Here is a 13,326-nt window from a genome sequence, read left to right as displayed (position 1 = left end):
TTCTAAATGTGAGAGTAAACAGATCTAATTCATTCATTTCTCCTCAAAACATAACCTCTGATGTCCAGGTATCAGACCCTTTGGGCAAGCCTAGCCAACAGTGTTCATATTCCATGAACACATTTTTTAAAAGTCACTTTTGTTTTCCTGTGAATACTGAAATATGTTTGCTCCATGATTATTTACCAACCTTCTATTTTGCTAAGTGATAACCTTCTGCCACACATTCAGCAACTTTTCTATTCATGTGCTAAACGGTAAGTTGGTATGTGTTAGGGGACAAATTCAGCCAAGACCAGAAAATCTGTTTCACAGGGCTTCTCAACAGAGTTGTTGCTTATGTGCTGCAGTAGAAATAATGGCTTTTTTTTTACGTTGTTTCGATTCATCATTGGTACAATAGTGTTGACTTCTCATGTTATGACCGTTGTAACGTTCAGGAGCAGCATGACTTTTAACCTTTTGGTAACTTAGCCTTTCAGACTTGATGCCTAAGGTCAAGGTGGAACAAGTTGATACAGTAGAAGGCTGTAACCACGAAGTAAGTGCCTCAATTAAAATGATTTTTTTTCTTTGTTTTCTAGATTTCGGTATTGACCTATTGATAAAGTTAACTTTAAAACCTTCAGCTTTAATGCAGAATACTTTTGAATTACATGTGTCACCAATTGTGTACTTTAATAAAAGTCGAGTTGTAAAGTGGCATGTTGTGTACTTTGTAATGCCAGGCACCATTTCTTGACTGAGAAAGTACAAGACTCCAATCATCCTTCCATTGATCGTTGAGTGAAGTTGAATTATGTTGCTTTCCTGACTTTCCACCCGAGTTGACAAAACAAAGCAAAGCAGCAGTACATTGCAGGCCTTGGAAGATGTGTAGACATAGGTGCCTCATATGACTTGTGTGTTGAACTTGTTCCGAACTTGGATTGAGATTCTGGACTATGTTTTGTAAATAATGAGCTCTGAATGCATTTTGCATGTTCAGGTTTGCGTTTTTTTTTAAACATTACTTTGTTAGAACTTGTCTTTCTTTACTAATTACTGACAGTTTTGTGAAAAGAAACTCATAAACTAATGCACTGTTAACTTAAAATAACTAGGATGGTGTAGGCAATCAGTAGCAATGCCTTTTTTTAACATAGTTAAAGTTCCCTGAGTTTTTCTGTCACAAATTCAATTTAGCAAATAAGGAAGTATTCTGGGGGGTGAGTAAAACTTTAATCAGAGGAAACAGAGTCTGAGAAGCATCTGTAAACTGGGAAGTTTTGTTTAGCAAACGTATTAAGGGATATGGGCCAAAGGAAGGTATATGGCATTAAACCTTCTGAACAGAGTTGTTGCTTATGTGCTGCAGTAGAAATAACATATCTGAAAACTTTTTTTTTACGTTGTTTCAATTCATCATTGGTACAATAGTGTTGACTTCTCATGTTATGACTGTTAATTGTAACATTCAGGAGCAGCATGACTTTTAACCTTTTGGCAACTTAGTCTTGCAGACTAAGTATATAGTGCAATTGCACTACAGCTGTAAATTAAGTTAAAAGGGAAATGGTATATGTGCAGTGTCTTTAATGTGAGGGATACTTCTTTGTAGAAAAAAAAGAGCAACAGTAGGCCATTCAGTCCGTCATTCCTACTGAGCTATTCAACGTGATGGGGTCTCATTTTATCTTTTTGCACCACGCTGCCCGTATCTCCCCACAACCTCGATACCTTTAGTTTCGAGAAATCTATCTCTTTTTGACTAAACTATTTGGTCTATTTGATCAAAGTCAGCCCTAATACTGTCTTTGCTGTCCTTTTCTTCTAAGAGTTACGGAGAACTTTAATTAGCCTAATCAACTCAGGAGGTCATGATGATCATTTTGATCTATTACACTTCACATCAGAAAAAAAGCATTCTCCGTACGCATGCACTTGCACACGCGCTTGTGTACACAACTTGTGTATTTGTAATATATATATATATTCAGTGATTTGACCTCCACAGCCTTCTATGCTGAAATTTCACAGGCTCACCACCCTCTGGGTGAAGAAATTTCCTGCTATTTTTGTCCAGAATGATCAATTCTGAGACTGTGACCACTTGCTCTGGATCACAGAGCCAGGGAAAGCATCATCATTTCGTCCAAGCTGTCACCTCTCTTAGAATTCTTTGTTTCAATAGCCACCCATCCCCGCTTCATTCTTCTGAACAATAGGCCTAGTTGACACAATCTGTCCTTGTGGGAGAAACCTGCCTTCCTGGGAATCCCTGGTAAACCTTTAGTGCTCTCCGTGGGCAATAATCTCTGCATTTGGAATGTTGTTAGCGGTTTTGGGCCCCACATCTAAGGATGGGTGTGCTGGCTTTGGAGAGGGTCCAGCGGAGGTTTAGAAGAATGATCCTGGGGATGTAGGGCTTGTCATATGAGGTGCGGTTGAGAGCTTTGGGTCTCTACATAATGCTGTTTAGAAGAATGAGGGGGAAATGCGATTGAAACTTACTGAATACCGAGAGGCTTGGATAGAGTGGACGTGGAAATAGTGTTTCCTCTTGTTGGAGAGACTCGGACCCAAAGCCACAGCCTCTGACTGAAGGGACTATCCCTTGCAATGTTGTTTGGATGGACGGTGTGGACTCACCAAAAGGCCTGCCTCTATACTGGATGGATTCTATGATCCTATGACGTTTGCCATCCTCTAATATTCTTGGACTGTTTCAGAACCCACTGAATTTTGGAACAATGCATCTACTATTTCCAGCCTCCCTCCTTTAATATTCTGGGATGGAGAGGATAGGACTGGAGGAGTTATCAACTTTCAGACCCATTAATATCCGCTCGCCTTTTGATGTAGAGGATAGGACTGGAGGAGTTATCAACTTTCAGACCCATTAATATCCGCTCGCCTTTGTGAAAATACTAATTTCCTTCAGTTCCCCCTTCCTAAGTGACCCTTGCTTCCTCAGCTTTTCTGTGAAATTATTTGTCTCTTCTGTAATATCAGACTAAAGTTGTTTAATTGCTCTGCCATTTCCTTGTTCTTCTTCATCCAATCTCATGGCACAGACAGGAAGGGGCCTATATTTGTCCGCACTCATTTTTTTAAACTTCCTTACACGAGCACTTTGGCTGTTTTTATATTCCTTTAAGTTTGCTCTCAACCTTTTTTTTTCCATCTTGATCCTCTTTTGCTGAGCTCTAAACTGCTCCCAGTCCTCAAGGTATATCTTCTGGTAGCTTTATATGATTCCTCTATGGAGCTAGTATTGTGCTTAATTTGTTTTGTTACGTGTGGTTGCACCACTTTTCCTGATGTCGTCTCTTATCTGAAAGGAATTGTTGCAGTGCATACATTCATTCCTTAAATATTAACCATTGCCTAACCACTGTCACACCTTTTAATGAAGTTAGCCAGTCTATGCAGCCAACTTACCCTCATCCCTTTGTAGTCTCCTCTGTTTAGATTGATCTGACGAAACTGGTATTTTTGTGGTACTCCTGTGTTTTGTAGAGCTTGTCAAGCTGCTGTTAGCTTGATGATTGTGGGAGAGTGTGATATCAGTTTTCTGACACATTTGCCAAGTGAAGTAACTTCATTCCAACATTATCAGGGCTGTGTCTTGGTAAGAACCTTGGGGTGGGGGGAAAAAATATGTTGTACAATTTAATTGTAGGTGAGATTGATGCATCTGGTCGGTGCGGACGAATTGGACTGAAGGGTTTGTTTGCATGCTGTGTGACTATGAGAAGACGCTGAAAGAATCGGGTGGGGTGAGAAGTGGAGGAGACAAACTAAAGTGACTTTCAATGTTGAAGTTTCATAGAATTGCAATTAGGCTTTATTGTCATGTGTACTGAAATACAGGGATACATGAGTACAGCAAAAAGTGTACAAAGTTGCCATTTCCATTTCTACCTTAGGTAGAAAGATACTTAGGGACAAACTTTTAGGTACAAATTTTAAAAAATTTAATAAAGTTAAAACATCAGCTTTACAGTTCTTATAAAACTAGGTACAAAATCTTGGGTATGAATTAGAAAAATAAAGAAATAATGGTAGAAGTTCAGCATTACAATCTTTCTAAAGTGGGCAGTTTGTGCTGGGCTTCCTCATACTCAGACCATCTGAGTTTGAGCAGGGCAGATGATGGAAAGTATGGTGGCAGTGAAAACTGCGGAAAGTAAGACTTCTACCAAAGTTATTCGAAAAAGCCTTGATCTCTGAATATATCAAAAATAAGGCTGTTTCACCTTGGGATAAAGAAGGCTGAGGTGGTGTATGTGGTTGAACTAGTGAAAATTGGTTTGTGGTAGAGGTGAGTAGTGAACTGACGGTAAAAGTCCTTTATTTTAATACTAACTGTAGATTGGACAATGTTTTCATGCCAGCTGTGTTCCCAATCAAGTTTAAGTCGAAGTGAGATTCCAGAACTAAAAGCTGTGAAGCTTGGCACAGTTCAAGATACATGTGTGAGATTTCTGTAGATTAGAGACGTGCATTCAATTTGCTGAGTTCTGAAAAGTGAGTGGAGTCAGTTGGTGCAGGAAGCAACAAACCAAGGTCACACAACAGCGAAACAAAATGGAATTGATTAGAATAGCCATGTGAAAAATTCACAAAAGCAAAACATAAAAGTAAGGACAAGGGGGCAATCAGTCATCATTAACATTTGAGAATAATTGCTTTTGACTACTTTTTTGTAGAAGGAAATGTGTTACTTCGGAGATATATGTTAAATATATCACTTCACTTCTGGTTGTGTTCATACCATGATTTGGACGGACTGTTTGTTTCATCTGTCTTGCTTCTAATGCCACCACTTATTTGCCTAATTTCAGGTGGCCATTCCATTGTCAGATGAATATCAGCAACTAAAACCCCGTGTTGGAAAAGCAGCCAAGGTACAGTCCATTTGCACTTTCTACATAGTTACATCTTTGTTCACCTTCTATTCTGCCAATAGCCATGAGCATTTATGCTGCTATCAGTAGAAATTGTTGGAGAAATTTGGTAGGTTTGGGAGCAGCAGAGGAGAGAAAACAGTTAATGTTTCGGGTTTGGTGATCCTTCTTTAAGAGTGTTATTTAAATAGTCATAAGTTGGGGAAACGTTGATACACAAAGAGATCTGGTGTCCTTGTGCACAGGTCACTGAATGCAGAGAGGTGTAGCAAACAGTTAGTAAGGCAAATGGTGTATAGTTGTAGTTGCTGTAGTTATACTTGCCACAAAAGACATTCAGTGAACACTTACTAAGCTGATTCCTGTTTTGGTAGATTGTCTCCCCTGTGCCTGTATTTACTGAAGTCGTATGAGAGGGAATCTGACAAGGGTGGACCAACGGTGTACATGGATAATGTTTCCCCTGACCGCGAGTAGGTCTGGACTCAGCAGTTATGGTCTTGGGATGCAGAGTCAATCATCTAGAACTTGGGCAATGGGAAGAAATCTCTAAATTCAGAGATAACATGGTGTGAAGCTGGATAATCACAGCAGACCATGCAGCATCAGAGGAGCAGGAAAGCTTGGCGTTTTGGGTTGGGACCCTTCTCCGTTCGGAGAGTTGTGACTCTAGAATTCTCCACAATATAACATGGAAGAAACAGACTCACTGGAAATATTTAAGAAAGAAATAGATTTCTAGACACTAAGGGCATCAAGAGGCATGGGGAGTGGGAGTGGGATTGAGATTATGGCATTGAGATCTCTAGAGCATCAACCACAATCATATTGAATGCTGGAGCAAGCTTATGAATCAAATGGCTTACTCCTGTCTTTTTGTGTCTGATATTAAAGCACAATTTAGTTGACTAAAATTCTTCTTTTGTGCCCTCACTCTGTTAATGCAGTCTTCTTCAGCTTTGGTTCTGTTTCTAGCTCAGAAATTAATGAAAACATTGGACTTGTTGCTGTGGTCAGGTGGTGAAATCAAATTGTAAAGCTGTTTTGATTATACTTGGTGAAGACCATCTTAATCAAGTTTCGTGTGAAATTTTCTGCTTTGACTCCCTCTGAAATACATTCTGATAAACATAGTGTTTTGGGAAGTTACTGCAAGGGCACAGTCAAAGGTAGAATGTTATGTTGGTTTCTAAAATTGAAAGGTAATAATGACATGCACCAATTAGGGAGACCTAATACACAGCAAAGTTTTATTCAAAACTTATTCAAACACGACAGTGTGGTTACAATGTGCCCATGGAAAACACAATAGGGATATCTTAAAATTCCATCCCCTATTCCCAATTTCTCCGCCTCCGCCGCATCTGCTCCCAGGATGAGGCATTCCACTCCTGCACATCCCAGATGCACAAGTTCTTCAAGGACCGCAACTTTCCTCCCACAGTGGTCGAGAACGCCCTTGACTGCGTCTCCCGCAACACATCCCTCACACTCCGCGCCCACCGCTACCGCCCAAAGAGGATCTCCCTCGTCCTCACACACCACCCCACCAACCTCCGGATTCAACGCATCATCCTCCGACACTTCCGCCATCTACAGTCCGACCCCACCACCCAAGACATCTTTCCATCCCCACCCTTGTCTGCTTTCCGGAGAGACCACTCTCTCCGTCACTCCCTTGTTCACTCCACACTGCCCTCCAACCCCACCACACCCAGAACACCTCCACTCGGTTCGCAATAAAGAACTGCACCTCCCAGTCGCAAACCATTTCAACACCCCCTCGCATTCTTTAGATGACATGTCCATCATGGGCCTCCTGCAGTGCCACAATGATGCCACCCGAAGGTTGCGGGAACAGCAACTCATATTCTGCTTGGGATCCCTGCAGCCCAATGGTATCAATGTGGACTTCACCAGCTTCAAAATTTCCCCTTCCCCCACCGCATCCCAAAACCAGCCCAGTTCTTCCCCTCCCCCCACTGCATCACACAACCAGCTCAGCTCATCTCCTCCCCCCACTGCATCCCAAAACCAGCCCAGCCTGTCTCTGCCTCCCTAACCTGTTCTTCCTCTCACCCATCCCTTCCTCCCACCCCAAGCTACCTCCATTTCCTACTACTAACCTCATCCCACCTCCTTGACCTGTCCATCTTCCCTGGACTGACCTATCCCCTCCCTGCCTCCCCACCTATACTCTCCACTCCACCTATCTTCTTTTCTCTCCATCTTCGGTCCGCCTCCCCCTCTCTCCCTATTTATTCCAGTTCCCTCTCCCCATCTCCCTCTCTGATGAAGGGTCTAGGCCCGAAACGTCAGCTTTTGTGCTTCTGAGATGCTGCTTGGCCTGCTGTGTTCATCCAGCTTCACACTTTATTATCAGGGATATCTTTTCACTGTTTGTGGCTGCAATTATAGAACTGACCGTAAAAGTCCTTTTATGTTAATACTACCTGCAGTACTTAATATTGGTCACAGGTTGGTGCTCTAACAATACATTTCCTGGAGTGCAAGAGATGTTTTGTTGAAAGTACATTGATCTTGCTTTCCCTGGTCTCAGAACCATCACGACATTGAGTGACATCACCATTTCTGAATTCTCCATTTTTAACATTCGAGGCGTTGTTATTAACCAGAAACTCTACTGAACCGGCCATATAAATACTGTGGTTGCAACAGCAGGTCAGAGATTGGAAATTCTGTAGTAACTGACCTCCTAACTGCCCAAAGTCTGTTCCTCATCTTCAAATGAGGATTGTGATGAAATATTCTCCACTTGTTTGGATGAGTGCAACTTGAGCAGCATTTGTCAGTGTACTTGCGCCAAATGGACTGCATCTCAACAAGAGCAATTAGGAGTGAGCAACAAGTGCTCGCCCAACCAGCGTCTTCCACATCTGATGAATGATTCTTATTTTAGAAGCCAATGTTCCTAGCACCTTCATCTGGATGTAGACTTCCATCCACATTTCTCAGTGTTTCTAAAGTTTAATTGCTTTTATAGCAATTCATTTGCTGAGAGACAACCTGGGGATAGGAATGACCTTGAATAAATGCAGGTTGGTTTCTCAGTCTCCATTTTAACTTGCTGTTGACAACACTTGACACGTATTATCATGTTTTTGTCGCACAATTTGCATGAACTTTTTCCTCATAAATACTTGTCAAAGTACATACAACAAAGGACCTGCTGATGTAATCACAATTATTGTACAATCGAGAACATGTAGATGTTTCTACACTGATTCCCTGAACTCTTGAATCCACTGAAAGAGACATGTCGAGGCAGGTAAATTGTTAATGTTTGAATTTGTCATTCGCTGTTTTTAGCTCTTAACTTTGTTTAGTATGTCTTCAAAAGAATTTGGCTGTCTCTACAATTACAATGCTACAACAAATGAACAAGGAGCAGGCGTCTCCCGTTTGGCCTCCTAGACCACCTTTGCCATTTAATTACGTCATGGCTGATCTGTTTGTGAGCTTAAATCCACATTCTTGCTAAGCCTCCTCATCTTTCGTCCTGTATCTCAATAAGAATCTATCCACCTCTATCTAAAAGTATTTAGAAACCTTGCTTTCATTACCTTTTCATGAGTCTGTGTTTGCTGACACACAGGAGAATGTCTCATAGTAGCAGCAGGATCTCTGAAATAAATTGAAGAACAACAAAAACCTAGCAAACTCTTAGTGGGGGAAAAAAACTCCGAAAAACATGAAGAGAAAAAATATCAATCGAATCAGAATTTTTAATTTTTTTAAAAGTGGGCTTCACAATTCACAAGTACATTCTTAGGCGTGTTTTTAAAAGCCAGAGTCAGATGTGAGCATGTGCACTCAGAATTTCTGATTGGATGGTTTGGATATGAATGGATGCTGTCTTTCAGCAAAAGATTTCCAATGTGCCTCAACCCTCTCAGCAAAATATCCATCTCATATCTGTTTTAAAATTGGCAACCCCTGATTTTTAAACATTGATGCACAGTTCTACATTTTTCCCAAAGAAGAAATATCTTTTTCACTCCTTAGGATTTTACACATTTCAACGAAGCCACCTCGTAATCTTCTAAGTTTGAATGAGTACAAGCCTTGCCTGTCCATTATTTTCTCAGAAGACAACTTGCTGAAACAAGGTACTGGTCTGATAAAGCTTGTCTGAGTGATTTCTTGTGCATTTATCCTGACTTAAGTAAAGTGACCCTGACAACACTCAGTGCTGCAAATGGGGTCTCACCATTGCCATCTCTAACTGAAGCAACATATCCCTACTTTTGTGTTCCATATAAATAAATTAAAGCAGTCAGTTAGTTGTACTAATTATTTGCTGTATTCATTATTAACTTTTTGCAATTCTTGAGCTGAGACCTCTGATTCTTCTGCGTCTCAGAGGTCAGAGTCTCTCTCCACTCAGATAATATGCTTCATTTTTGTCCTTTCTGGCAAAATGGACAAGACCAACCCTCCATTTTTTAACCATCAGTCAGCCATAAACATCATCTCAGTCATCACTATTCAGCAGGTTAGCCACATGCTCACTTTTGCCAGTCACTAATTATCATGTGAAATTGAAGTGCAGTATGATCTAAAAATAAAAATTAATGTATGACCTTGATCAATATCAGAAAATAACCAACAAGTCAGTATTCTTCTTAGTCATTCTTTTTAATTACAGGAATACCCTTTCATTCTCGATGCTTTTCAAAGAGAGGCCATTGCTTGCATTGATAACAATCAGTCGGTACTGGTGTCTGCGCATACATCAGCTGGCAAAACCGTGTGTGCTGAGTAAGTGCTCATTCCAGTTTGTTGTTAAGCATTTTGCTTGAATTTTTTGTGTTCCAGATTAGGAGTTGTGGATACTCATTTATTTCTTTATCTTGTCTATGTGATACTTCTCATAGTGTGTAGGGATTTGCAGGAAGAAGCAGGAGATTGGGATAAGTTAATAGAACTGATGCGGGCATAAAGGGCTGAAGGGCTCCGGTGCCATAATGATTCTGAGTTGGTCAATGAATGCGCAGCCACCAGTAGTCACACTCTTTCAGTCATACTGGCATGATCATGAGCAGTGCAGTTGGTGCAGACTTTGTAAGCAGAGAAGTAGAGGTTTACTGTGCCTGATTATCCACTTCAAAAAGCACTGGCAGAATGTTGCATAAAAATGGAAGAAATTGCAAAGACAAGCCACCATTCATTAAGATTGTGATTGATCTTCGACTTGAATTCTATTCTCCCTACGAGGCCTCTATCTTGATTCCAAAATCAATTGATCACTTCTTTGAATATTTTCACAGAATGAACATTGATAAGTCAGTGCCTTTGTTTTATGCTTCTTTAAAAAATATAAAGAAGCAGAAAAATCCTGTAAATGTGCAACAGATTCGTCAGCACCTACCTATTTTAAATGAATTTGAGCTGCCAGAATATGTGCATTTTCAGCTTTTATCTGTTTGCTTTGGATTTACAATTTTCTTATTTGCTTATTTTGTTTTGAAGAAAGTTTCTATCGTAACTGTTTCACTATCAGTGACGAGAATGAAGTGCAGAAGGTGTTCCCACTTCAGAATTCTAAGATTAGTTTTCAAATGACATTTTCTCGCTCCATAGATATGCAATAGCACTTGCTTTACGTGATAAGCAAAGAGTTATCTTCACCAGTCCTATCAAAGCGTTGAGCAACCAGAAATATCGTGAGATGTATGAAGAATTCCAGGATGTTGGCCTAATGACTGGTGATGTCACAATCAACCCAACAGCCTCCTGTCTGGTCATGACAACTGAGGTAAAGTTGATCTGTCCATTAACATTTTATTCCTGTATGCTTGTCATCTGTTACGGAAAACAGTCTGAGTTTTGCTGTCAGTGACAAAAGTTAATAGATGCCCTTTGATGTTAATGGGCTTTTGTGTGACAACGTAGAATTTAGAGACCATTTTAGTGCTGATAGCCTTACCATCCATTGTTACTTTAAAATATGGGCCAATATGATTCAGATTGTGACTTAAATGAAGATTTTACCTACAATACCATTGACATATGACTTAGTTTACAAATAGTATTTACAGATCTGCTGACAATTTTGTCTTTTTTTTGTTTGAAAGTCAGTATATGTTAATAAAACTATTCCAGTGACATTTCTGTTTCAGCAGAAAATCCGTCCAATCTCATGCACATTGGCTAATTAAATCTGGTTATCTTGGGTGTTAATATTATGGCTCAGAGTTCATTGTTAGACTCGGAGTTAATACATTTGGTTTTTAGCACATTGAGTTCGTATTCTCAATTCTGATGTTCCATGAAGGTTCTGAAATGAGAGATGAAACTTGGATGATTTTGACAGCTGGCTGTACAGAAGAACTTTGTCAAACAGTGCAAGTTCCTGCATTTGTTACTGCAACCCTGATTTCTTTTCACTTTATTGTAGAAATTAAGTTTGTTGTGACTTTTCTTCAATTGGACCAGGTGAAAGTACAGACAATACAATTCATTATTCGTTAAAAAGTTAAATGTCCAGTTATATTTTCTGTTGACAAGATTGAGCAAGATGGCTAATTTTTGATAATGATCATATAAGTTACTGTACCATAGTCATTACTGTCCCAAATTATGTCATGTTTCGTGTGAGTTAAACCATATTTTTTGTAACAGATTTTGAGGAGCATGTTGTACAGAGGATCTGAGGTAATGAGAGAAGTTGCCTGGGTCATCTTTGATGAAATTCATTACATGAGAGATGCAGGTATGTAAGCAGTTAATTATGTTTAGAAACTAACAATCTGCAATTACATTGCAGTGTCACTATGCAAAATAGGACTAAATTAAATAGCAAAATCACAAAGATAATCTCTGAATTGCTACCTGAGCCACAAGCATAGTGGTTTCTAGTAAATAAGGTGAAAGAGTTGAATGTGTGGCTTTAAAAATCAGTGTTGGAGAAAGAGGCTTTGATTCATGAGCCACTGGCAGCACAGTTAGGGAAAGAGGGAATTGCACTGTCAAGCAAACTATGCTTTGACTAATAGTATCATTAGGACTTTAGAGAGCCCTTTGGTTGATGTTGATGATGGTGGCATGAGTTCATTCGTGGGTCAGGATTATGGGAAATAATGACCAAAGTATGACAGATCATGCAAACATAAGAATGTACTGGCAAGTAGGGTGAAACATGCGAAAAGGACAGAATGTCTTTATCAGAATACAGGCAATAATCATAAAAAGATTGATGCTTTTTTGCAAGGGGGAATGGAGCATGAAGCTTGGGAAGCCTCACTACAGCTTTGCAACCATTTGTTACACTACGCCTAGAGTACTGTGTGCCTTTTTAGTCTCTGCTAATGTGAAGGGGTGATGTGTTTCATCGGTGGCAGTTCAGAGAAAGCTCACTGCATGGATTGCTAGAATGAAAACTTGAACAAAGTAGTCTTATGTTCATTTGAGTTTAAAATGAGAGGTAATTTTATTAAAGTAATTCTGAGGAGACTTGACAGGTTTCTATCAATATATAAAATGAAAAAGAGTGGCTAAAGTAAACATTGGCCCTTTAGAGGATGAGAAGGGGTATTTAGTTATGGGATGAAATGACCAAGGTATTGAACAGGTATTTTGTATCGGTCTAAAGCGAAGGTAGATTTTTTTTTGAACAATGAAGGAATTAAGGGATACGGTGAGAGTGCAGATAAGTGGATCTGAGTCCACGAAAAGATCAGCCATGATCTTATTGAATCGCGGAGCAGGCTTGAAGGGCCTACTCCTGCTAGTTCTTATGTTGGTTGTTGTCTAATGATTTGTGTTGTGAGAAAAACTAGAACAAAAAGGTACAGTTTAAAAAAAATGATTTGCCATTTAGGACATAGATGAGAAGGTATTCATTCCTTGCAGTGGTGACCTTTGCAGTTCTCTGTCCCAGTCAATAGTGTAGGTTTTGTCTTTGAATAATTTAAGGCTAAATTATAGATTTTGAATCTAAAGGGGACTTGTGGATTAAGAACGTCCAGCAGGAAACCAACCAAGTCATTGTTTTATTGAATGGTAGAGCAGATTTTAAAGGCCAACTATCCTACCACTTCTCCTCCCATTTGCTAATTCCTTACAATTGGGCCTCCCAAAGTCAAGGTTTCCAAAGAGGTTGTGAGGTGCCATGCTGGGGTCCAAGCACCAAGGCAGCAGTGAATCCATGGGACTCCCCAAGCTTCATGCTCCATCCCCCTTGCAAAAAAGCACCAATCATTTTATGATTATTGCCTGTATTCCGAAAAAGACATGCTCCCTTTCCTCCCATAGCAGGATTTATAGCAGACCCCGGGGATTGATACCTATTAAGACATCTGATACTTCCTCCTTATTAATCTTAAAGTGTTCTAGATCCTCATCATCCCACCTGATATCCCCTGCTACAATGCCTTTCTCATCTTTGAATACAGATGAGAAGTATGCATTA

The 13,326-nt window shown here is 39.9% G+C and overlaps 1 protein-coding gene across 1 annotated transcript in view; it reads left to right on the top strand.

Moving 5' to 3' along the window:
• Positions 1 to 13,326, top strand: part of mtrex (Mtr4 exosome RNA helicase) — a 129,881-nt gene that overhangs the window by 16,848 nt on the left and 99,707 nt on the right. Inside the window, exons 3-7 of the mRNA XM_048527213.1 lie at positions 475 to 541; positions 4,830 to 4,892; positions 9,562 to 9,674; positions 10,497 to 10,671; positions 11,538 to 11,628. Coding sequence (XP_048383170.1) covers positions 475 to 541; positions 4,830 to 4,892; positions 9,562 to 9,674; positions 10,497 to 10,671; positions 11,538 to 11,628 — 509 coding nt within the window. The remainder of the gene's footprint in view (positions 1 to 474; positions 542 to 4,829; positions 4,893 to 9,561; positions 9,675 to 10,496; positions 10,672 to 11,537; positions 11,629 to 13,326) is intronic.

This window comes from Stegostoma tigrinum, chromosome 1 (assembly GCF_030684315.1).
Source record: "Stegostoma tigrinum isolate sSteTig4 chromosome 1, sSteTig4.hap1, whole genome shotgun sequence".
Classification (NCBI taxonomy): Eukaryota; Metazoa; Chordata; class Chondrichthyes; order Orectolobiformes; family Stegostomatidae; genus Stegostoma; species Stegostoma tigrinum.
This window is presented reverse-complemented; position numbering and strand designations above follow the sequence as displayed.